We start from the raw sequence: 25,560 nt of genomic DNA, 5'->3' as shown, positions 1-25,560 counted from the left end.
GGCGAGATCTTGGTTTCATAGAACACATCTTTAATACAGTAGTTAGTAACAGTGATGGCAAAAATATAACACATCGAAAAATCATCAGTTACATAGAGCCCCTTTAGTGTTGAGGCCACACTGCACCCTTCCACCCAGCCCAACACCCGATTCCTGCCCCCCCCCCCCCCCCCCCAATAACAACATTTGTCATCGGCCATCTGCCACTCCGCCCCCCCCCCTCCCCCGTCTCCACGGCAAAATCTATTATCATTAAGCTGTGACACCTTTGCATTTCTCTCATGATCTCATCTCTCCTGTAGTTTGAAAAGACATTTTAAAGGAGGCTATATACAGTATACACATTCAGTACAAGTGCTTCTAAAACAAAACAATGTCATGGTATGAAAATAACTGTACACCTTTAAAATTCATCCAGTGTCATTCATCTTTTTTTTTTTTTACCCCGTAAATTGATTCACAATTCAAAGAAAAGGAGGAAGAACGAAGCAGCAAAGGAGCTCAGCCAGCTGGCTCCCGCCTTCCAAGTCCACTTGAAATGATGGAAAACAATGAGTGAGAGCACGTCAAAGTTCATCTTCTCATCTTATCAGAGTAGATGGACATGTAAAGTCTGTATTATTATGCTTTTTTTTTTATTTTATTTTTTTTACAAGTGTTCCACTAGCTGGAGCTGGGACTGTTCCACGGCTCTCTCTTTGGTCCACATTTGGCCATCCTCTCTACACTTTGGTGGCTAGAGATTGAATCTCGGACTTCTGAGTCTGAGCACTCAGCGTGGATGACATGGAACTCATGTGGCCGTGCATGGCCTTCTTCAGGTTGAGCAGGCACAGGCACTGCGAGCGAAAGCGCAGGTCAAAGAAAGCGTACAGGAACGGGTTGAGGCAGCTGTTGACGTAGGCCAAGCAAGTGGCATACGGGTGAGCCAGAAGCAGGAAGCGCAGGAAGCCGCAGGAGTTCGGGGCCAGATTCAGGTAGGACAGGGCATCCATGCTCTTCAAGACGTGGAAGGGAGTCCAGCAGATGGCGAAGACGACCACCAGGGTGGTGATGATCTTCAGCAGCCTTTTCTTCTTCTGGTCCTCCTTGCGCAGGTTGTTGAAGTGGCGTGTGACAGTACAGCCAATGAAGCAGTAGAAGATGGTCATGGCCAGGAAAGGAAGGAGGAAACCCAGAGCCGAGGAGGACAAGCTGAGCCCGGCGATCCAGAAGTACTCGTGCTTCTGGTTGAGGGTCACCAGGCTGAAGTCCATGGCGCAAGTGGTCCGGTTGCTGTTCTGGTCGCTGACCGTGGTGCGGAAGAGCAGCGTGGGGAGAGCCAGCAGTCCGGACAGCAGCCATATGGCACCGAGGGACGCCAGCATGGTGGCCCTTGACCTCAACCTGCTGCTGGACAGAGAGTGGACGATGGCCAGGTAGCGGTCAAAGCTGAGGCAGGTGAGGCAGAAGACACTGGCGTACATGTTGACCAGAACCACGTAGCTGCTGATCTTACACAGAGCCACGCCAAAGGGCCAGTGGTAGCCCAGAGCCGTGTACACGGCCCACAGCGGAAGGGTCACCACGAAGGTGAGGTCAGCCAGCGCCAGGTTGCCAATGTAGACGTCTGCTGCCCGGCGCTTGGATTTGGACCTCCAGACGGTGAAGATGACCACGCCGTTACCAGACAGGCCGAGGATGAAGATGAGCATGTAGAGGACCGGGATGAGGGAGTAGGAGGGCTCCCATTCGGAGAAGTCGCACGCCGTCCCGTTGTCGTCATAGTCCTCGTACGCATAATCCACCGTGCTGGGCTCCATGGTGCAGGGCACAACAAAAAAAATTCCTCTGGGAAAATTAAAGCGGCAAACTAAAAAGAAGAAAATGAAAGTCCTGCACTGGTCCAAAAGGCCTCTGAGATAAAACAAACACAACGGGAACTGGACGTCCTGCTGCTGGCAAATGGAGGAGAGGGACGCCAAGCGTGTGAGTGACTCTTGCCGGCTGAATGCCTTTTTAAACTCAGCCCCTCCGAGCCCCCCAGGATGACCCCACCTTTCCCCTTCTCTCCTCCCCCCCCTCCCACAAACATCTCTGAGCCCTCCCCCTCTTCTGAAGAATATGTTTTTCTTGTTCAGACAGGTCAAACCTGATCTGGATTTGTTTTTGGTTCCAAATGACTGTAACGATCATCTGCATTTTAATAACCTATAACAAACCTCAAATATTTGGCACTGCGACTTTATTTTCTACATTTGACCTGTGTGGGTCCAACAAGGATTCTGCACTTAGACAGGACATGTCTTGACGTGAGCTTGACGTTTTTTACATTACAATTAGTCCATTTTGATGCTCGTTAGAAGTGTTACGTGTCAGACATTTAGTCATCCGGACCCCACACGCACACACAGAATCCCCTTCTTCGCTAGATGGACCAAATCTCCATGATAGCAAATATAAAATCACGTCACCGTGATTGTAAGGACCATGAATGTCAAAGCATTTGAAGATTAGATTAAATGGCAGCAAGTGACAATTCAATTCTCAAGTCTGGAGATTCATTTCCATGAGAACACAACACAAACACACCACTTGAAAACAAAAACAAAAGAAAACTTCACATTGACATTGCGTTTCTTGTTTACATTTAAAAACAAACAAATGAATCTCATTGATGTTGAATTTATTGACTCTCATATGTAATAAGTGTAAAAGTCAGCTGCCTTTAATTTGGTTTAATACTACTGAAGTGAGGTACTGTATCGAAACAACTTTTCACTGCATACGTTTTTAATTTTGTGGTTTTTTTCTCTACAGTCACAAATAGAAAAGTTCATGCAGTCAATACTGTATTTTGAGCATTCAAAAATATCTGAGCAATTTTAAAATAACTTTTCGGGAAATTAGTTTGACTGATGGTGCAGTGGTTCATTTGTCTTACTTCAGTACATATAGGACTGTTTCAGTTCCCACTCGGTATACAGGTGTGAATGCAAATAGTTATTCATTTCTAGATGTGCCCTGAGACTAAATGCATGGTGACCATTTCAGGCTGTCGTCCATCTTTTGCCAAAAGTCAGCTGGGATAGTCTATGACCCGAAACAGCAAAAGTGGAATTAAAAATGGATGGACGTCAAATAGAATCCACAAGTTATGATTGCAAGAGTTGCAGATCCAGATGTGACCTCCCCCATAACACAAACTGCACTCGAAATCCATGTATACGTGGAGTCCAACAACCAAGAGACTGTATTTGCAGTTACCGTTTTTCATGTATCAGTGACGGACGGACGGACGGACGGACGGAGCCTAAAGTAGGTATTTCAGTGTCCTTTGCTACCTTCATTTTCATTGTTATGCAAAATAGAAAAAAAAAAAAACATTTTTCTCTTTGAAGTAATTTTAGTACAAATAAATGCTTCCACCTAGACTTTATCCTCCCTCACCCAGCATGGAATATCTGTCGCAAGCAGTCAAACACACACCAGGTGGGGCCCACCTCTACCTCACTCCCCAGGGAGAGGATTGGCGCCCTGCCGTTTGCATCCCTTGGACAAATAAATGTATAGATTTAAAAAATAAAAGCGAAAAGATAAGAAACAGATGGCCGGATTAGAGCGTGGTCTTGGATATCTTCTGAAGACCTCCTTACTTGTTAATCATAGCCGTGATAGTGGACAGATAAAGTGGACTGATGCTGATCCTCAAGTCAGTTTTATGGCAGTGGGAGGGTGTTTTTTTTTCCGAATGAAAAGTTACTCACTTTTGTTTCTAAATTAAAAAGTTTAAAGAAAGGTCTTTGCTACAGCTGCATGGAATTTGACAACTGTTGTGGGCGTTATGACATTTTTAGTGCGCAGGCAAAAGGTCTGTGATATTCGACTATATTAAGTAAGCAAAAGGAGACATGGGAATCGTTTTTTTATAGCCGCATGTCAGCCACGGTGTGATCAGAGGAGCAGATAGCTGCCAGGATTGTTTGAAGTGAAAATTGTTGCTGGTACACGCGCTCCCCTTTACATGATTTGCGGCCGGCGAGACCCCACAAATCAGGCAGCGGCATTTAGAAAGGTCAAGGGTCGCACAGGGCTGAAGGGTCACGGTGCAGCGTCATTTGAATCAATCTGGTAACAACAAGGTCAGACACAAAGGGCGAGTCATCCCTACTGGCCACTTTCTATTGCACAAAATTCATGGGTGATTCCACCGAGTTTAGTTCTGATTCCAGAGCTTTTGCGCAGGCCTGTTAAGTGCCGGCTCCTCTGTGTCAGACAAAGTCACACACTTGTGTCGTGGAGCCAGTGGCACACCCCCAAATGTGTGAGAACAGTCCTCCTGCCGAGGAGTTTGCTGATTAGCAGAACATCTTAAGTTTCTGTTTTGTGTGCTTAAATATTCAGCACATTGATAATTAGGCATCACCTACTAACAAAACCACAAATGGTTCTGTAAACTTAAAGCAGTTTTTATGATGAATGCCTCCAATTCAACTCTCAATATTTTCCTCACATCTGGCAATTCTTGACCTCCATCAGCACTGTACTCCATGTCCTCTATTGTTCTCCTAAAGTCCTTAATAGGAAATGCATGCTGTGTTTGAATAGCATTTTCTATGCAATGCACCGTCAAGGTGAAACATAATTCATGTCACCTTTTGTAAATAGCAATAGAATATCAAAATTATTTTTCCAGTACTGTGTTATAGGTGTTGTTATTGTTCAAAGATTCACCTTTGAAGTTTTGAAATATTATTGCAATTACTTCCTATAAATAATGTGGGGGAAAGCCATTAAAACATTGATGTGCATGTTGTATTACAATATTAAATACTAAATTCCCCAAATTCTTTAACCTTAAATACACAACAAGCCATTTGGGCAATCTCTAAGAGGAAAGGAAAAACAAATATACCAAAAGCCACAAAAACGTTACGACATCTAAAATCAGGAAATCATTTAACAAATACAATTGTCAATGTCTATTTGAGTGCTTGTTGTATTCATAAATCAAAGCCAAATTATCCACCGTCAGAGAATGACAAATGCAAACAAAGAATTCTGACTGCTTTCCATCATTCTATCAGATTACAAAATACTGTAGTTTTGAACCAAAGAGAATATCTTGGTTAAATTCCAGGGAAAAAATGTTTTTTGTTCACAGAAACAAATAATATTTAAGTATTCAAAGAGTCCCCGGCGTAGGCTGACAGTGGAGTGAGTATCAAACAGAGTACAGAAAGAATCCAAAAGACGTCATGCACCCTGGGAGACACCTGGCCTTCAAATCCTCATAAAGCCAAAATTAAACTACTGCAGTTTGTCTGTTGATTGTTTTCGTTGCCATGCAAAAAAAAAAAAAAACCTCGACTGTTTTGCCAGCGCTTGTGTTCCTTTCATGTTTGTGTCATTTCCCTTGCGACCTTTCATCTTGGATCAGGTCAAACTTTGCACTTTCTCTTAAGCGCTGCATCAACTCTGCAGCATTCTCCCATTTATGTTGTTCTGCACCCATAGTAGCTCAGTCGGGAGCGAGGGGGTCACAAGGTGTTTCCCTTCTCACTATTCAGTGGCCCGGGCCACCCCCGCATTTCCCCAATTTATACGCCCATGCGTGTATGAGAGCAAATGCGTAAAAAAAAAAAGTGATGGGTGACACCCCCCTCCAAAAGTATTGAAACAGCAAGGCCATTTCCTTTATTTCCGTTCTCGACGGACTAGACACATCACACATTCAGATAAATAATACCAACAGGACACATTTGGTTGAGGTGCCACACAGGAGACGCCTGGGGTCAAGGGGAAGACCGGGAAGGAAACGGTGTAGAAGATGCATAGGAAACAAGAACACGGGAGAAAATAAAGAAACGGGAGATGAGCCAAATGACAGAGGATGTCGGGGAAGAAATACAGAGACAAAGGGACAGTGTTGACGTTGATGAGAGGGCAGTGGCTGCCAGGGCGGCCCAGTTAATGACAGGGATTAGACTGCTGGGATCTCAAGGCTCTGCTCCACTCTGGCCGGGACCTCCCACCCCAGGAGACCTGCCAGAATCTGACTCCATTTGCTCTTAAATCTCTTGACAAAACAAACGCCCTGTGGCTCAATTAGGGGGGAATTTGCTCTCCTTTTACATGAACAATGTTACTCGAAAGCTTCAATATCACACTAAATCAAAACTGTTCTGTAAAGGTGGATTGTCATTCTTCTGGCAAAGGAAGCATCTGGTTTTCATGATTATTAAAACCTCAGTGCCCCAGGTGTGATTCTTTCTGCTTTTTGTAAAAATGCACCCCAAACCTGTCCCCCTGTTAGGAGAAGTCAAGGTGAAACTGTCGGCCATGAGAAAACCAGGTGCTGGTCAGACTTTCTGAAAAAAAAACTCCTTTCACAACGCCTGACCGCAGTTTTCCTCTGGAAATACAATAATTTGTTCCCGTGCTAGAATGGAAGAGCCGTCACCGAGATGACTGGCAGCGAGAAAGCCCAGAAGCCAGCACCTGAATAAAAGAATCAGTGTGCCAAACCACAAATATGAATTTTGAAGCACACTTGAAAAGCTTTCACTCACAAATGCCATTTTAAGATTGCAGCAAACTACAAAAGCACAGATGGCTTTTGGAAGTCTACCAAGGAAAACACAAAAGATTATTTTTGAAAGCTGCTAAAATGAGGAATAAGTTGTGTCCCTCAATATGGGCCCACCAGGAATACTGCAGACTATTAATATTCGCCTCAAGATAAGGAGTGATGTGGACCTTTTGTTTTTGTTCAATGGCTATGGTCTTGGGTCAAAAATACAGCGAAAACAAATATATGTGCGTTTATAATGGATGTAAAAATATGAAGCAACTGTGAAGCATAGACAGTTTGTGGTAAAGTTTGGATTTTTGCCTACTGACGATAAAAAGGATCAGAAAGCCTGGTATGTGACGTGGAGTTCAGTTTGAGCTCAGGATGATGAAACATAGAAAAGTCAAATGTTTAATTTTGTGCCCTATTTATTTTGTCCAGTAGTTGATGTTTTATTATACTTTACTGACAGTATATATGCTGCTAACGTTATTACGAATTTTCAATTGTGTCAACTTGTCTTGTGAATTCTAGGGTCTATGGTTAGGGTTTCCGACTAGGGTTTCCAACGAGTTTTAGGATTGCTAATTAGGGTTTCAAACGAGGGTTAGGGTTTCCGGCTAGGGTTTTAAACCAAGGTTAGGGTTTCAAACTAGGTTTTAAAACTAGGGTTAGGGTTTCCAACGAGGGTTTTGGACTACTTTTAGGGTTTCTAAGATTAGGGTTTCGGACTGGGCTTTCAGACTAGGGTTAGGGTTTCCGACTAGGGTTTCCAACGAGTTTTAGGATCGCTAATTAGGTTTTCAAACGAGGGTTAGGGTTTCCGACTAGGGTTTTAAACCACGGTTAGGGTTTCAAACTAGGTTTTAAAACTAGGGTTAGGGTTTCCAACGAGGGTTCCAAACTACTTTTAAGGTTTCTAAGATTAGGGTTTCGGACTGGGCTTTCAGACTAGGGTTAGGGTTTCCGACTAGGGTTTCCAGCGGGTTTTGGGATCGCTAATTAGGGTTTCAAACGAGGGTTAGGGTTTCCGACGAGGGTTTTAAAGCGCCGGTAGGGTTCCAAACTAGGTTTTAAAACTAGGGTTAGGGTTTCCGACGAGGGTTTCGGACTACTTTTAGGGTTTCTAAGATTAGGGTTTCGGACTGGGCTTTCAGACTAGGGTTAGGGTTTCCGACTAGGGTTTCCAGCGGGTTTTGGGATCGCTAATTAGGGTTTCAAACTAGGGTTAGGGTTTCCGACTAGGGTTTTAAACCAAGGTTAGGGTTTCAAACTACTTGTGAATAAACTCCGAAATGCACTTTGCATATTAAGTTACTTTACGTATCAAAAGATATATTTTCGAAGGCTATTTTTTGATCAAAACTATTGCTTGGTTTCTATGAAAGTGGGTGTCAGATGTAAAATGTGGGTCCCAGGGTGACATTTGAGAACCTCTATGGATGCAAGTATCTTAATAAATGAATCATTCAGGGATAAGAAACCATAACCCGATAATAAAAACAAGAGTTCAAACTCATATCCCCTCGGGAATATTAATTCATCTTTTGGAACATTCTACGCTTTCAACATTGTGACAACAGTTTGGGAAAGACTCCAGAGTACAAAGCAAGGTCATGCTTGAATGAATTTGGTGCGGAAGAATTTGAAAGCCCCAAACCCAACAATAAAATAAATTTGGCATTAACTGGAACAAACTGAGATTGTTCAATTGGGAGAATGGCCCAAAAGATACACAGCCAACAGCTCCCCTAGAAAAGGAACAGCTCAGTGTTGTTGCCAGTGAGGGAACCTCAAAGCATCTCGCAGCGTCAAAGTTTGCACTGTTTCCCATCTGTCAGCTCTTTGACAGACACCAACAAACTGTAAACCGGCCACCTCCGACTCCAGGGCGGCCCTCTTCTTGCTCGAGTAAACAAACCGAGTGTGATCGTGTGTGCGTGTGTGTTGTCCAGTGTTGTTCACCAGCTTTTACCTGTCATGTGGTGCCATGTTGCAAATTTCTGCATTTGCACAACAGCTCAAGTGTTTTTATTTTATCTGAGATAGCAAATACTTGCAGGGACTAAAACATCAAATGTTAGTTAACTTATTATAGCACAGGTGTCAAACTCAAGGCCCAGGGGCCAGATACGGCCCACCACATCATTTTATGTGGCCCGCGAAGACAAATTGTGCATCAAATTTGTGTGTCATTACTAGAATTGCAAATTGTATTGACTTTTAATAATATATATATTTTTAAATATTTGACCAGTTTTTACTCGTCTGATTTGAAAACGAATTATTTGTCAGTTTGTTTTGTAGCTTTTACTGTATATAATATGAGGTACTCATACATTTCTTTGGGTTGACAGTCATAATGGCCCTCCGAAAACAGTCATGACTACAATGCGGCTCGCGAAAAAAAAGAGTTTTATAGAATACATTGCAACAGCAGTGGAACTGTATAAAGCGTCAACAGAGACAGAGGCCATGACACAGGCATCTGCCAACTGTTTTAACAGAGCAAACAATAAAATCAACTTTTACACTCTGTTGACAACTTTGATGTGCAATCACTAGACGTGTGTGCGTGTGTGTGGGATGGTGGTGCAGTATGGAAGTGAAAACATCCTCTGAGTGCCTCTAATTGTTTTGGCAGTTGTTTTGCTGTTGCTATAACCAAGACTGAAAACGGAAAAAAAACGTTTCTATGTATAAAATATAAATTGCCATACAATAATTGCTTCATCCGACTTTGGTCTTCTTACAGTGCAACTCATGTTGAGCAGCTTACAAGACAGGCCCTCATTCATTATCAGATAGCTGATATTGACATTAGACCTGGGGAGCATTAAAGATCAAGATATGATCAATTGATACTGAAGCTTGCATGCAAGCTTGCCTCAAGGCCCCCCATCGTGGGATGTTAATGAAATTACAGCAAGCGGGTGGGGAATGTGGCCTTGCAGTATTTCAGGTTTCTAAAAAAAGGAAGCAGGACACTGTTAAAACACAAAAAGGTCCAGATACGAGGCCCCTTCAACCACTTCTCATCGTCTCACTCGTGGCGAATGCTGACAAATTGGTTTTTAACGATCCCAAAACAGGCTCGGAGTCAATGTCAAAGCCATGTGTCACTCTCGTGAGCCTCGGCCGGGTAGGCCGGCTGCCTCCAAAACGAAACTGGGACTCTAAGAAAATATTTGCATAAAGCCCTGTGCTATTTCGGCCCTTGAAATGGGCTTATCCACGTCATCGGCACATGTTGTTGCACTTTTTCTTTTTGGGACTGAGGGCTTCGAAACACAACTGAGGAGTTTGCTAAGAAGTCTTACATCAATAGAAAATACAGACAGCATTTTTTACCTTATGAGAAGATTTGAGTATGACCACACACTAATTTAGTCTAATACTTCAGCTACTGGAATGTTGAATGACTTCTTGTTTGTTGGCCTTGCCTCAGACCAGCATGTGCTGGCTGGCCGTCTTTCACCATCTCGTATTAAGCCTACCTCAAATCATCCAGATGTAATTTAACTGGAAAAGATCCCAGTCCAATATCACTACTGAATCTACTGTGTGTGTGTGTGTGTGTGTGTGTATGATGCCCTACTTGTTGTTTGTACTGCATATACTGTGCTATAATATCTGTGGCTACCCGAGATATGAATGATTGCGTCTCATACTATGCCGTCCATATGGCCAGCTGATCTGGAAAAACTATTTTGAAAGCTGATCTCAAAATCCAGCTGTGAGGAGGCACATTCACTGCAGCTGAACACTTCCATTTTACCTTTTGCTTTTATCTGTAACAAAACGTGCTTGGTTTGAACTTAATACTAAGACCTGGATTTAGTCTGTCGGGGCTATATGGCCTTCAGCCATTCTCGCTGTGCTTTGAAAGAACACACATATGAATTTTTCACAAGATGAAGACGACAACCCGCCAGCTTGTTTCGGTTATATGTTCAAGTTTGCAGGTATTGCAGAACAAATCAATGTTGTTGATTGAATAACAATAGAAACTAGAAGGTCTGCATGCGTTGTTCTTAGATGTTAAAGCTAACGTGCTTACTCTTGTTAGTGGAGGCGTGCAAACTGCAAATTCATCACAAAAAAAAAAATATCTCCTTGACTTTGTCAGGAATGTTGACCCAATCATGTGTTCTATTTCAGAATCTGGGACTGTCCATATATGGTTTGACATTACTTTCAGTGCCAAAAAGTGTTCCTGCACAAACCACAAAGGTCTACCGAGACTAATGCACTGAAGTGTCCAACAATATAAACCTTTGACCTGCTGCTGGCACTAAATCAAACATCAATAAAAGTGAAGCTTTTCCATGTTAAAAAGCTACGCCCGTCCCAACTATTTTATCCAAGCTGTCTCTCACAAACAGTAAAAACATCTGAGAATGGCCTCCTTCGCCCAAGAAGCATTCAATTGTGTGTCCATTTTGACCCGAGAGTTGAGTCAGGTTGTTTACGTTGCAAGGCAGACTCTCATGGAGCCTCCGCTTTCGCATGGCTAGTCCTCCGAGAATAAATTCCTAAACAGGAAAAACAATCTTCCTTTGCCCATCACACACTACTGACACCAGCTAACTGTGGTTGGGAGAATTTGGCCTGGGTAGTATAAGGTTCAGCGGCTCAGCCCTTCCTGTCTTTGTTGGACATTGTTTAGGGTGGTACATCTTCATCAACCATGGGAGGCTGCCTGCGTGATCCCTGCTCCGCAGGTTCCTCCAGAAAGTTCAGCCTTTTACAATACATTGTAATGTCAGCTCATTTCAATTTTAAATTAAACAGAACCTGGAAGAGGTTATTTTCTTGAGTAGCATGGAAACTGACAGCTTTCTCAACAAAAGGTTGAACAGGTTAAAACCCTGAGGGCTTTTTAGAATTCAGGCTTAGGGGGCGAGTCTAAACCTGATCTCTTGGCTCCTGTTCATGAGCCTGCAAAGACACACTCACGGACATATACACACACAACGCTGCAGAAACTACTAACAAATCCGAAGTGAAAGTTATTTGACCTTTTTTTTTTTATGACGTGTAGACACTATGTGACCTCAGTAATTGCTAACCTATATCGTCCCGTTATACATCCAAGTGAAACCTGTTGTGCAAGTGACACTAGAAGCAAGATCAAGGCCACAAAGGTTGACAAGGTGGGGTGGCTGGGGTGGGGACGACGGCCATGTTAGGGAAGAAAGGACGACACCACAGCTCCTTTCAGAGATAATCTCCAGCTTCCACACTAAGGAGTGACATGCTTTCACGGGTCCAAATAGGCAAACAGCTTTCAGCATTCCAACATGACAGGCAGACCTGTCTATTCATAAGCCGAGTGACTGGCGACTCATCGCCTCGCTTGTCCCGACATTTGGGCAGGGAGGGGGGGGGCCAAAAAGAAGCCTCACCTGTCAGGGTAAAAAAAGCCAGAGGGCACAGACATGAAGCATCTAAATCTGAAAGGACAGATTCGTGAGAGGGTGAAGCTTGGAGGCTGAAGAACAAACAATGACAAATAGGATACACAATGGATGCAAATGTTGTACTTGGAATAAAAAAGTAAAAAAACCTTAGCATATACTTAGAATTAGGGTTAGAATTTTACCGGACAGTCACCTTGGGGGCCGGACCCTCAAATAAAAATCTATTTTTGACATGTTATTATTTGAAGTGTATTATTGGTATATTTTTTCCCATATTATTACAAAACTGTAGGCTTTTTTAGACCTAATGAGTCAGGCTTTTCTTTCAATAGATATTTTATCAAATTCTCGGAGTTGTGGAATCCAATTGGATGGTTTGGCAGGCTGGATTTGGCCCGTCGGCCTAGAGTTGATTATCAATGCTGCACAGTAAGAGTTAGACTAACTGACAGCCAATACAGCATAAGCTGTAATAAAAACCTCTGCTTTTTGCCAATACACAGAAATATCGCATTTTTTGATATAGTCAAATATAACAAAATGTGTCGTGTTGAAGTCTGTAATGTTTTTTTCCACCTTTTAATTACAAGAGAGTAAAAACTAGCGACTCTACATTACTATATTAATACTGTGGACTGATTTCTTTGCTCATTGTAATTGTTTAATTCTCTCAGTTGTACTGTAGGAAACAATGTTCTTGCTTTTAATGAAAGATCGTTGATCGGATAGTCTATGCAAACGTGCATCTTTTGCAAAATGTTGGGGTTTTTTTTTCTCCCAAATGGAGAACGTCAAAACATAGCACATTTGTTTATCAGTTTATCTTTCAACCACTGTATTGTTGCACGCTCTATTTTGGAATATAGCTGCAATTTAATTTGGGGAAATGAGAGTTTGTTGATTTTCAATATAGAAAATCAGAGAGACTCCAACTGTTTGTGCTCCCACTCGCCCTGACCGTCCGCAGCTATCAGCATGTCTCTAGAGAAGGGCTGGTTTCCGTAAACGTGATGGGGAGATGCTTCCTGTGGCAGGTCTGTCTGCTGCTGATTAGAGGCAATCCATCAGCCGGACCTCCTCAGAGCAGAGAGGTGAGCATTGGTCAAATGTGCCTGCCCATCCACAGAAGCCAACCCGCAGACAAAGTCTGCACCCTGCCCCTTTTGCAATGGACAACATGGCTTCAACTCCCATGGGGCGTTACAAATTTACAAAAAACAAATATAAAAGGGAAGTAGGGAAGTCAACCCCCAAGTTTTATTCATAAATAGATAAATAAATAAATAAATTCATTAATTAATAACAAAAAAAATATATGTAATAATTATGATGATTCTATCTATCTATATATCTATGTATATCTATGTATATATATAAATATATTGCATGTTGTAATATATATATATATTATATTTTCTTTATTTTTACAAGCATCAGTAGCCTCACAGAGGTCAGAGGGTTTTTAACAGACACGTCATGGTCCTTTGTCATCGCCAACCTGCAGGCATGGCTGTAGTAAAGTGGAATGTTTGAGAGTTGCAGGACCCACATCACTACTGAATAAAACAGACACCTTAGGTTTAAGAAGTTTCTCCTCAGTGCCCCAAACTTCATTTAGGATTCAGTATAAACAGGAAGTTGCGAGGCATCCTCCTTGAGCTGGCGGCAGAAATCACACAATGTCTGGAGACTAAACTCACAAGTGTCAAATGGAAGACCAAACTGTGAACGATGGCTTCAGAGAAAGTACGTCACAACCTACTGGGTTTATTGTGCCGCTTGGATGTTAGTTGTGAGTAGATGTTACAAAGGGTGTGACTCTACATTAGCATTAAACTTTGCTCCTCTGCTGCTGGCACAGGTGTTGTTCCATTAAAAATGAAAAAGGAAAGACCCCAGTGGATATCAAGTTCGGGCATCAAGACATAAACAGGATATACTGTAGCTAATTCAATAACAAAGCTGGTCTTGCTATCATTGTAATTTAACTTTTGTCTCAGAACAAGAGGAGCTTCCCTTCCAAAATTTCAGAGCTGATGAATTGGGCTGTCATTTAGACAAATACACTATGCTTGCTATTTTGAAGCTGAATATAGTACCCAGCTTAGCAAATATGAAGCAATCGTTTTAAAATAGCTGAATGTTGATACGTGTGTATTGAATTGTACACTGAACATCGAACTAGGGATGTATAACGTGGAAAAAAATGACCTACTATCGTTATTATATGTCGATGTTACTCAATTTAGTAATTTCTAGGCGCTTAATGTTGATGTTAGACTCGAGTGTTTCAAGCGTCTCTTCGGGGTATGTTGTTTTTGATGGATGTACATACCAGGAGCAGCACAAAGTGACGGAGCAGCGCTGACCATTTACCCCAACCTGTCAGCCTATTAAACCTGAGGCTAACTTAAGACAATGCTCAGGTCAGCGGGGCGTCATCACAATCACTACAGGCCAGTATTTTCATTCCTTAGTTATGACCTCTTGCCTTTCAGGGAATGCCTGAGGAAGGCAATTAGAAAAGGTGAAAAGTGTCAAAACATTAGTCTCACGACAAAGAGTATTGGGGAAGTGGCGTAGGGCTATAAATGGGTCCCCTGAGGGTGGCTACATTTCATCTAGGCAGAAAAACTTTTCCTTTTTTTCTTTCAGCTTTCAACATTCAGGTACAGACAGCAGTGTTGTCACTAAACTCCATGTTAACACAAATCTAGAGCCCCTGCTGAAAACACTGTCGTGCTTAAAAGGCCTGTAGTTGCTAATGTAAGTTTGAAAAGAAACTCAAAGTTATTCATCTTAAAGTTCATTTGGAATGGAATAGTGATGTTATTGGACTCACTTCTCTTAATTGACAATAGGGAAAATTAACAGTCAATGAATCCATTAATAAAGTTGGTTTGACAAGCCTTTGCTGATGTCATCGTCGTCTTTACGAGTTGAGATTGAATCAACAGAAGATCTGCTGGTTGAGGGGAAAATGGTCTTACCAATAGATGCCACAACACGGTAGTAAAGCACTACTCCTTATCAAAACAATCCGAACAGCTAGCCTCAGCAAAAAAAACAGCAAGTAGAAGAGTGTTTTCAGCCAATAATGACGATTAGTCCCCCTCCCAAAAATCTGCCAAGAGGCAAATTCCCGATTGCTGAACTAGACAAGATAGAGCTTCACTGTATAGCGATTTACTTTATATTCACTCTAAATAATAGGATTTCGTTTTTGTTAAAATAGTACAAATGTCAACCTCGACTTACTCCTATCCTATACACAGATAAGCCTGTGATGAATACAAGAGTTAAGTTGAGAAGGTTTCCCAGCAAACAACTCAAGCTCCTTGAGCTATTAAGTGTCAAAACTGTCAGAGGTCAATTAAAAAAAAAGGTCTTATCTGACAAAGAGACAGAAGAACTGCCTTTTTCCCAGCTGCACCGCAGAAGGGGGGAAATAAGAGGTACGTTTGGAAGGATTTATTGTCTTCATAATAAATTTCACAGGAAGGATTACAGCACGTCATGGTAAGTGTGGATATAGTGGAGGAGGAGGTGGTGGAATGGTTCTGTTAATAGCTTGGCCACTGCTGCTGGTATTGTTCAGGGGATGCTCCAGCAGGCAGACGTGCCTTTAGATCTCATCCACTAAAGCAGATGTTGAGATTTCCTTTCTTCCATCCAGCTGTTGTCTGCCATTTATGAGGGCCGCTGAGGTTTCAAGCAGCTGTTGCTGCAGATCAGCGCCATACGTAGCTGTCTCTACAGCTTGACACGTCACACCTAGTTTTGGAGGTACATGGGAATATAATTTGTGCACAGCAAAAAAAAATAAAAAAATGTCCACACGTTTCTCATTGCATTTCAACCTCTATTTGACCGGGATTTTGCACCAACAGTCGCACCAAATTCCACAGCTAACAAGCACCATGGGGCAGAAAGGGAGGGACGCCCACTGAGTTTTCACAGAGGAACATCTTATCACACAAAATGCCAACAGCATGCAATTAGCTTGCAAGCTCGGTCATTTACTCACAAAAATGCAGTAGTACAAAGTTAATTTGCTGTGATAAAACGATTTAGGCACATTCCAATCCTGATGGGAATAGCGTGCAATTTTGATGGCATATCTGCAGCCAAGTCACTTGGACACGGCATTTAATAGCTGGACCTTAGTGGAAATTTAGTCCACTTAATCCACGTCTTTATGATGTCGTGATTATAGAAATCTTAAATGCTACAACAATTGTACCCAACTGTGCCTTCTCGCAGTTCAGATTCAAAATGCATCTATGAACAGGTCATCAACAAAAATGTTGATTATTAGATGTATTCAAGTGTTTTGAAGCTAGCTAAATCAAATTGATAAAAACATAATAAAATAGAGCCGCGTTTCTATTGGTGGACAACAAAGACTGCTCAACGCTGTTAGAATTACAAATGACAACCATCTCGTCTCATTAATGTGCCGGACAAATACGATGAACAAAGAGAATGTTCTCATCTTACAGCCGGGTCTCTTCTATTGTTGACCAGGCGTAGGTTGTCGTATCGCATGTCTACTGGCTTGGTGTAAGCGTGACCTGACGCTGGCCCCTGACTGCCACCCAATGGGACGCAAGCTCATCTGCAAGATGCCACAGTGGACATGACAGCACCCACTGGGAGGAGAATTGGCCTCACCCGGCTGATAGCACAACCTGCAATTCTACACATTCCCGCAACTGTTTGCAAGCCCGATGGACGAGAGGAAGACCTCCAATGGAGGTACTTGATGAAAGACATGATGGTGTGCTAAATGAGTCAAAAGAAAAAAGCTTCATGTTGGCAATCGGTTGGTCCGCACACACCTTGCATGTGAGTTAATCGGTTCAAGGCCCACATGCCTGAGCATGTTGCAGGTAGCATGTCAAAGCCATTAGGCTCAAAATGTTGTCAAGGGACACAATGTCCACAGCAAGAAGTGTTGCTGGAGGGCTGCAGCGTGCCCTCAAAGCAATTATACTGTTATGCACGCACAGGCATACACACACACACGTACACACGGTCAGTGAATGGTGGACGGCTCGACTCTTAAAGCTCTGCTTCTCCAAACACGCCCTCTTCCTGTTTTCACAAGGAGGGAATGGGAGCAGCCATGGAGAAGAAAAGGGTGAAGGTGAAGCTGTGGTGTCACAGCACTGCAAGGTGCATTAGGTATGTTTGGCCACTTAATTCTTAGGAATGCTATTAGATATAATCATCCAATCCTAGACTGTGGTGGGTTTGGACTCTTGGGAGAAGAGTTATATTTTATCATACTTTGTGCAGTTTTTAATTCCAGCGGGGAGCAATTCCAATTGCTGAATATATGACTCTACACAAAGAACCAATTCAGACATACAGATGGCCGTCATGTCAGATTCAATGGCATTGGACAGTTCTCAGGAAGGAGACTAGCTGTTCGGGCAAATTACTGTTTTTGTGCACCGCAGCAGACCAACTCTTAGCCAAGTCTAGACTGCTGCCTAATTTTCCACCAGTTAAGTACAAATACCAAACTATAGTCACCAGAGGTGGCTAAAGTACTCAGACTGCACTGTAGAATAAGTACCCGTACTTATGTTAAATAAAGAAATACATGAATAAATGAATAAATAAATAAATAAATAAATAAATAAATAAATAAATAAATAAATAAATAATCAGACTTAGTTTAAAAACGACACTAAATCAAAATGAATAAATTGCATGTCTAATTTCGGGGTTGCTGAAATTTGTTTAGATTTAGAAAAAAAAAAAAAAGGCTCTCTCTTTGAGAAGACAGGCCAATGAGTACAAGTACACAAGTAATTGTCTTTACAAAATCCCCAAATAAATCTAATTTTTTTGTATTTCATGAACATAATGCAGACAGTATGTTGTCTCTGCATTTAACCCCTCACAGCAATGAGTACATTGTTAGTAACTGGAGCAGAATGATGTATGTAGCGACTCAGGCAACTGTTGTGGTTTATGGTGCCTTGTTGAAGGATGGTTGTCGTAATGGATGGTCCGTCGCAGCTAAAAACAGACTTTCATAGCAAATGAGCATGGGGTGAGTGAGAATAGCAACACAAGACACGTTTTGGGAGCCTTGTCTTATTGGAATACATGGAGAATCTATATAATTGAATCGCAACACCAGCAAATAATAATTGCAAACAATAATGTCATTTTCTTGTTGACTTAATTCGGTGTTGAGCTTGCTAGGAATCTGTTCAACAATTGACGTCATAAAGTGACACAGGTTTGAGCCAAATGTGTGACGTTCAGCACACATAACCCTAACCCTCACCCACTTGAAAGCATCAAGAGATGAAGAACCTCCAAGCTTTCATCTACACACATGAGGCGTGCAGACCGGGAGGCTCAATTTCAGCATCACAAGAGTATCACACAACAGTGATGTGAACTATGACAGAGGTTACTACTGTTTTCTTTGTTGGATGTTGTGCGCTAAACCAAGCCAACAAAATGATGTCATGCAAACCGGAATTACCAGAAGTTGAAGCTTGCCTGCCAGTTATGCAGTGTCAGCTTTCATATATTTCATTACATGTGACATAGTCATGTTGAACTGTATTTCCATTCTCTCCGAAATAGCGTGTAAATGCTGAGAAAAGCTGTCACTGAGCTAAATTTCTTTTTATGTTTTTAGCAACAGTTAAAAATGTAAAAAATGTTGACCTGTTTCATGACCTTTTCACATCTCAGCCCAGATCGTACCAGCCTGACTTCTCATGTTGGATTCAAGGGATATCTAAAGAAAACAGGACCTCAAATAGAGTACTATACATCACTATACCATTTAGATCCGGGCCACCTTGCCAAGCACTCGCATGTGTGCTGCAGATGCACCCACATCTATACAACCAACACTGGATTAGTCACACTACTAAAATGGGCTACTGTAACCTACACATGTCATTCACTTAAGTGCTAATGGAACCATGGGAGAAGATTCATATTTTCCCCACAGTTAGATCAAGTTTATTCCTCACTCTGATGAAACAAGACATACAAGAGTAAAACTGTTTAATAATCGTGAATTAGTTCGTGTAGGGACCAATGATGTTAGTCAACATTTTGATAAAGAACCCCCCCAATCCACACTGAACAGCTTTAGAATAATGATTCTATCCCATTAGAGAACCCTTGTCCTCTTCTCTTTGTCTGTCACGAACAAATGTTTTGCAAGAGGGAAATGTGACACTGATAGTCGCAGAGAGCATGTCATGACCTTTGGCTTGGTCTCTGCTTCATTAGCTCACAAAGATCTCCCAATAAGGAACTGCAACAGCAAAAGTGTTTAAAATGAAAAAAAAAAAAAAAACTAAATATTTCTTTTACACAGCCAAGAGAGGTTGATCACAGTCCCAGAGCAAATTGTGTTTCAACCTCGAAGATTGCACTGATTTTTGTCCGAGTGCCCCTGTAGTACTATCAGAGGAAGTCTGAATCTTTACTGGCTGCTTGCGTTCATCAAACAAGACGTTTGCAAGTTTATAAGATTCTACCCACATTCTTCCTGCAAAACCTTGCCAACTTTTAATCATCAAGTTTCCTGCTCTTTCTGTAAACATTACAGCTGTATAGGGAACGTAGCTGTATGTATGTGAACATACGGTTATTAAAGTTTGTGTGGGAGTTGAAACTTACAAAGACTATAAGATTGTTTTGAATGTAAATGGACACCATCTGGCTACAAAAAGCTGCTGAATGTGGTTTACTGAGGGTATACTTGTTAAATGATTTCTATCAACATCTTATTTCCTGTAATCGTTATTCACGGCGTGCCCCTACTTCTATTGGGAAAGAACGAGCTATAGTTTTTTTTTTATTTTTTTATTTAATCCTAAAACAACTTTAACTGCCCACGGCACTTTTCTTGGGTGGTATTTTTCCTTTTATGGTCTAATCACCCACATAAGCTCCTTCAGGATGTCTGCCACCTGTTGTTCACACACCAACCCTCACTACTGAAACTGTTGAACCACACTCTGCTTCTGCTTCTTTGATCAATAATTCCATGCTAACCCTTCAAGCCATCAATATGTGCACCAACTGGGGGGGGGGGGGCATTGTCATTTAATTACAGGCCTCCAACCAAGTGAGCAAGCCACTGACTTGGCGTGTGTGATTAAAAGTTATCTAGACTGTGGCTTTTCTGTCACCTGGAACTAACAGCCTGACAGCACAGGAGAGGCAAACAAACTTTCTTCTATGCACGGCAACTCAGTGCATCCCATTTTGGAAGCACCTGTGACATCTGGATGGGCTGACGATAAATAACACATGAGCTCATCTTACAGAAGCGGAACATGAAGACAACAGTGAATATTGCCAGGATGAGGACAAGGACCCATTGACTTCATTGTCAGTCTTGGCTGGATGTGAAACCAAAAATAACAGGATCTCAGTGAATAGTGTAAATCCCTCTGTAGGCATTTACTGTACACCATTCTGGAACTATACATCTCTTTCCTGTGATTAGCAAAGATCACAAATGCTTTATTTGATTTGATAGCTTATGGTAAATCAGTTCAAGATGGAAAATAAACTTTAACCCTGCATATAGGCTGCAATAAACCCAAAAAGCGTTAAGAGAAAATAATTTCTCCGGAGAGAACACTCAGCAGAAACCCTCTCCTGTATTATCTTTCCCGGTGTTATCACTGGCAGCAACACCTTGCTCTCTTCTCTCGTTTCTAATCTGCATGTCCGGCACCGTTAGCACGCCATCCCAACATAATTCGCCTCTGGCAGGAACTGACTGCCTCATTCTGGCTTTCTCCTTTGTCCGAGGTCTGTCCTTCCTCCAGCCATGCTGAAACTGGACAGCCACAAGCTGATGAAAGCAATTTAGCAAAAAAATTATACAAAGTACCTCGACTGTAAAATTTCTCCAATCTTCCAAATTTGAACCACAAGAAGTAACTTGTCGTCAACTAGGCTGGCTGCAGATTTTCGAGTCATCGAACTATATCTGTATATTGTCAATATCAAGTCAACTATCAAGAATAGGTATGGAGAGCTGCACTGAATTTTGTTGAATGCACAGACTATCATTAGCTAAGGGTGTTATTTTCTGATGAGAGCCACATAATAAATTGTGAGGCATGGCATATAGGCAGTATGTCTGAATTATACAGGCCCCAGGTGAACACCACAGCAAGCAATGAGCAAATTATGACACAAACATTTTGATTTGCATTCTAATATAATTGGTATTTCTGTTCTTTTTAAACAAAGTGCAATAACGTGTGTTATTTCAATATTTATTATACAAACATTACAAATATTTTTTTGTTTGGAGGGGAGGGCTGGAATGTATTGATGACATTACCATTCATTTCAATAAGAAAAGGTGATTTGAGATACAAGTCTTTCTAGTTATGAGTGTACTCACAGAACAAATTAACTTATCTGTATGTTCCCTTTCAAGACAGATTGTTTGGATTTTTTGATAACAAGAAATGAATTTGATTTTATACATATGGGGCTGTCAGAATCTTAAAATGCTGCTTGTCTGTTTTGTTATCAAAGGTTTTTTGATTGCAAAAAAAATGAACATGGAGAAGACTATTTCTATTTTCATTATTTTCAATGGGGGGGGGTGCAAAACAGATCAGAACCAACTAGAGTGGAAAGATAAGAAGTAAAACTATGCACAGCAAAATCATTTGCATCTGACGGCATCATATCTGTACATCAGGCTGAATATAACTTCAGCAAAAAGCTTTCCATTTGTCAAACTCAGGTCAAAAGCTGCTGTAAGAGTAGGGTTGCATTTAGGTGAAAACAGTGCAATCACGTCTTCAGTAAGATTTATAATGTGGGAAAATGAGTTCCTTTGGTTGTAGTATGTCTCTGGCTGGATTTATGTTATTAGGTCCTATGAGGAAGCTGTTTCTTTTCACAAAGCATGTCCAAAAAGGTCAAAAACATCAACTATTAAAATTGAAAAGCCATCTGGAATGTCCAAGTCTACTCACCAAAAAAAACGTACTTAATGTGGCGTTTACTACAACGTAGGAGTCTCCTGTAAGAATAAGGGGTTTGTAGTGTTGACACAATAGACCACAATGTGTGATGAATTCATAACATTCCGATAAAAAGGGCAGTTTGGGGGATTTACTCTCCGACAATAATGTAGCTGTAGCTCTACAGTCTAATCCTTCTATAAACCACAACACTCTTGATCCAACATAAAGGATCACTGCTTGCATTTAGAGTGCTTACAAAGTCTATTTCATAAATTTGGCAGGAATGATTTAAGGAGTGCTAATGAAATGTGTCGTTGTGTGCATATAGCAAATAGAATTATTAGAATTATTGAACAATCAATCCTTGTGACTCATAATCCTGACTGGACCAGACATGTTTTGAAACCAAATCCAGCCTGCGGGCTATAACAGGAGATTCTGATCAGAAGGACTCACACCTCAGCCTAGAGATAAAGAGTCTTCGTTCATGCTATCAAGACAAACAGCCTCAGTGCTCATACACTAGATTGTTATTTCATTTAGACAGCTAAAGTCCAATTTGGTATGAGGGCAACTAAAGACCAAATTTCAGCAATCATTACAGCTCTTCAGACAAAGATTTTGTTTTGATATTTTGTTTTGTTTACTCAAAACGTTGTGTGGTATGTACGGGATATGGAATAACTGTGAATAACCAAATAAGATATTTGAACAAGGCGCTGAGTTTCCCAATGGTTGGAGTAAGGCAGTTGGACCATATTTCTGAACGCACCCATGATTAGGGATGGGGATGTGTGAGTCAAAGCTCTAATGTTCTTGGTCGCGTTTTTTTGACAAAATAAATAAAATATAATAAATTATATATATTAAAATCAAATAAATTTCCCCCTCAAAAAGTGACTTCTACTTATTCTTGAATGACGTGTATTTCTTTTTCATGATGCATTTTAAGGACTGTGTGACTCAGAATAATACAGTTTTATAGTGATAGTTCAACCTCCATGAATCACACACTCAATACATGCTACATGTTACACTATTTTTTTTTTTCAACAAATATGGTGCCATCTATATTAGTTATTGCTAGTTCTCATTCAACTAGAGATACGTGGAGACCTATAGGAAATTTAGAGTCATGAATAAACTTATGCTGTATGTTTTGAACCAACATTTTTAGCAAACATGGGGAGAACGTGCAAACTTCACACTGCAAGGTCAAAATCAAACCTCAGAATTATGAGGCAGACGTGCTAACCACGATACCATCCCCAGTGTCATATATATCAACATGAAATACCCCATTCGAAAAATAAACAATACAATCTACGAACATTGCAGGAGGTTATTTCTTTATACGCCGGGACAAGGTTGGCATGTTGTTGTGCATCTAAAAAAACATCATGAGTCTGAAAAAAAAAAAATCTAGCAGGAGGCAGATAAATGACTTGAAGCATCATCATTTTGTCGGTTATGCTTGCGGAACTGTTGTCTTGGAGCCTGTCTTCCAAAAATATGTATTGTTGCTACAGCAATGAGCCGTAGATGAAAGCACAAAAAGCAGCAAAAATGCACGTGTTTACGTAAATTCGCATGTGTGGAGAGAACCCGGTCGGTCCAGCCGGGCGTCGACAGCGGGAGTCATCAAAGAGACTTTGCTGCCAACGTATCTCACAAAAGCCCCAAACAATGGCAGGAAGGGGACTGCAAGTCTTCAGGAGATGAGCCACACACAAACATCTTCAAGTACAATTCACTCGACTGGCGCTGAGCTTGGGGGAGAGCGTGGCGGGCCGTTCCATTTCCTGTTTTTACCTCCCGGGTGAGCGGTGACGAGGGCCTGCGTGTGCCAGCGCCACTAATGACTCAAAAGGCGTCACTCTCAAAATCATTCAATACACAATCATGCCCACAATGGAAGCAGTGGAGACCCGTACACATCCCGTAGTCCACATGTACATTATCTCATCATTAGTGGTGAGAACACAATGGTTAGTTAAGAGCCTACTCACACAGAGGACATCCTCCCCATATGGTGGGAGGTGGGGGGTGAGTCTGGCTCCACTACTAATCTTCTCCCAATGTTTATAAAATAAACAGCCCCCTGAACACCCCCTAACCTACATGCTGCCCGGTCCCCCTCTTGCCTGAACCCTCACATCGCATCTGGATGACTTATGACCTCTACCGTTTGTACTATGTTTCCCGTCCAGTGCGTCTGGCACCGATATGGCATCATGGCAAAATCTGCTATGTAAGCATTTTCCATGCATCGGAAGAAGAGACTGCCAACATCCCCGTACGTGGATGTGGTACACGCCATTTCCACCTCACTGAGGGTTAAAGGATCATGAATGGCGAAGTCACACAGGAAGATTCAAAATAGTAAACATCCTTATGATAGAACAAGTATAGCTAAATAAATCCACACGCATTGCTCCTGAATTTGCTCGGCCCAGCGGTGTTGGAATGAGACGAGATAAGCCCACGGTTGTGCTCCATCAACACAGGAGGCTTGCCAAAGCGAGTATAGAGTTACAAACAGCCACTCCTCTGGGGCTCAGTAGGAGTGGGCTTGGTGGAAGGGGGCTACGGCAAAGACACGGGAGCTGGCTAATCTACCGCCAGTCGGGTTGCCTGCTGATGCCCACCATCTGTGCTTGTTACTCATCACCTACCGGGCCAGCCAGGAGCCTCCGCTGGCTCACAAATGAGTAAACAAACACTCTGAGAGAATCACTTAGAAGTAAATTCTCTACCTGGCCACATGTTATTAAGCTTGCATCAAGTGCTTCTCAACAAGAAAGGGGGACTCGTGCAACTGTGTGTGTTACGGAGACAAACGAGGAAAAAGTTCTGATAAGGCACTTTGTATACAAAGCAGCTTTAAGACCAGGCTCTTTCGTCCTGGCTGTGTTTATTGCTACGTGTGGAATACAGTCTGCGTGGAAAACGAATCAAAATAATCTGCGATACATAAATAAACGTTTGCAATGCAGTAAAGCTGCAAAAAGTAAACCATGATGTAATGAGTTACAAGTGCAGCTGTATAGATCTTGTCGGCAACACTGATTTTGTCACCGTGAGCGTATGCATTGCAATTGGTAAATTTGCCTGCTTCAGATTGCCTCGTGTTTTGGGAAAAAAAAAAAAAAACATGTCAGATAAATCAGCACAAACCTTCGCAAGTGTTGGGAAATAGGTGTCCCTTTCACGCTTCATTTACTTGACGAGACCTCCCGTCAGAGTTGCGTATGCCTCTGGCACTGCTCAGGCAAGAGGTGTGGAGAGCTAAGAGGTCAGGAGGATGAGAGGAAGAGACGTGGTGCAATGATGGAGATGAAATGAATTGCCTATAAGTCCTCAAGGAGCAGCACAGGTGTGGAGTACTTACCCCTACATAACCCCTACACGCCCATCGTTTGGGGTGAAAATATCCTGTGGGCACTGAGTCAAGCGGCTAATTAGCAGACACATTTACTCTGCCTCATTTAACTTTATACTGCGCACTAACATCCACACATTTCACTTGATGTCATGTTAAATTGGGCAAATTCAAGAGCTCTGCTATCACTACAAATCAAAAGCA

The 25,560-nt window shown here is 41.8% G+C and overlaps 1 protein-coding gene across 1 annotated transcript; it reads right to left on the bottom strand.

Moving 5' to 3' along the window:
- Nucleotides 1-230: 230 nt before the first annotated feature.
- On the bottom strand, nucleotides 231-1,954 carry aplnra (apelin receptor a). The gene has a single exon (XM_085910081.1). The coding sequence runs from the start codon at nucleotides 1,800-1,802 to the stop codon at nucleotides 723-725; it is 1,080 nt and encodes a 359-aa protein (XP_085766207.1). The 5' UTR covers nucleotides 1,803-1,954; the 3' UTR covers nucleotides 231-722.
- Between the last annotated feature and the right edge of the window lie 23,606 nt (nucleotides 1,955-25,560).

The sequence above is a fragment of the Syngnathus leptorhynchus genome, chromosome 4 (genome assembly GCF_054491065.1).
Source record: "Syngnathus leptorhynchus isolate UIUO chromosome 4, UIUO_Slep, whole genome shotgun sequence".
NCBI classification, from domain to species: domain Eukaryota; kingdom Metazoa; phylum Chordata; class Actinopteri; order Syngnathiformes; family Syngnathidae; genus Syngnathus; species Syngnathus leptorhynchus.
The sequence above is the reverse complement of the archived record's forward strand: the minus strand, read 5'-3'. Positions and strand labels throughout refer to the sequence as shown.

Coding starts and splice junctions, on each gene's coding strand:
- aplnra (XM_085910081.1), bottom strand. CDS start 1,802: ATGGAGCCCAGCACGGTGGATTATGCGTACGAGGACTATGACGACAAC.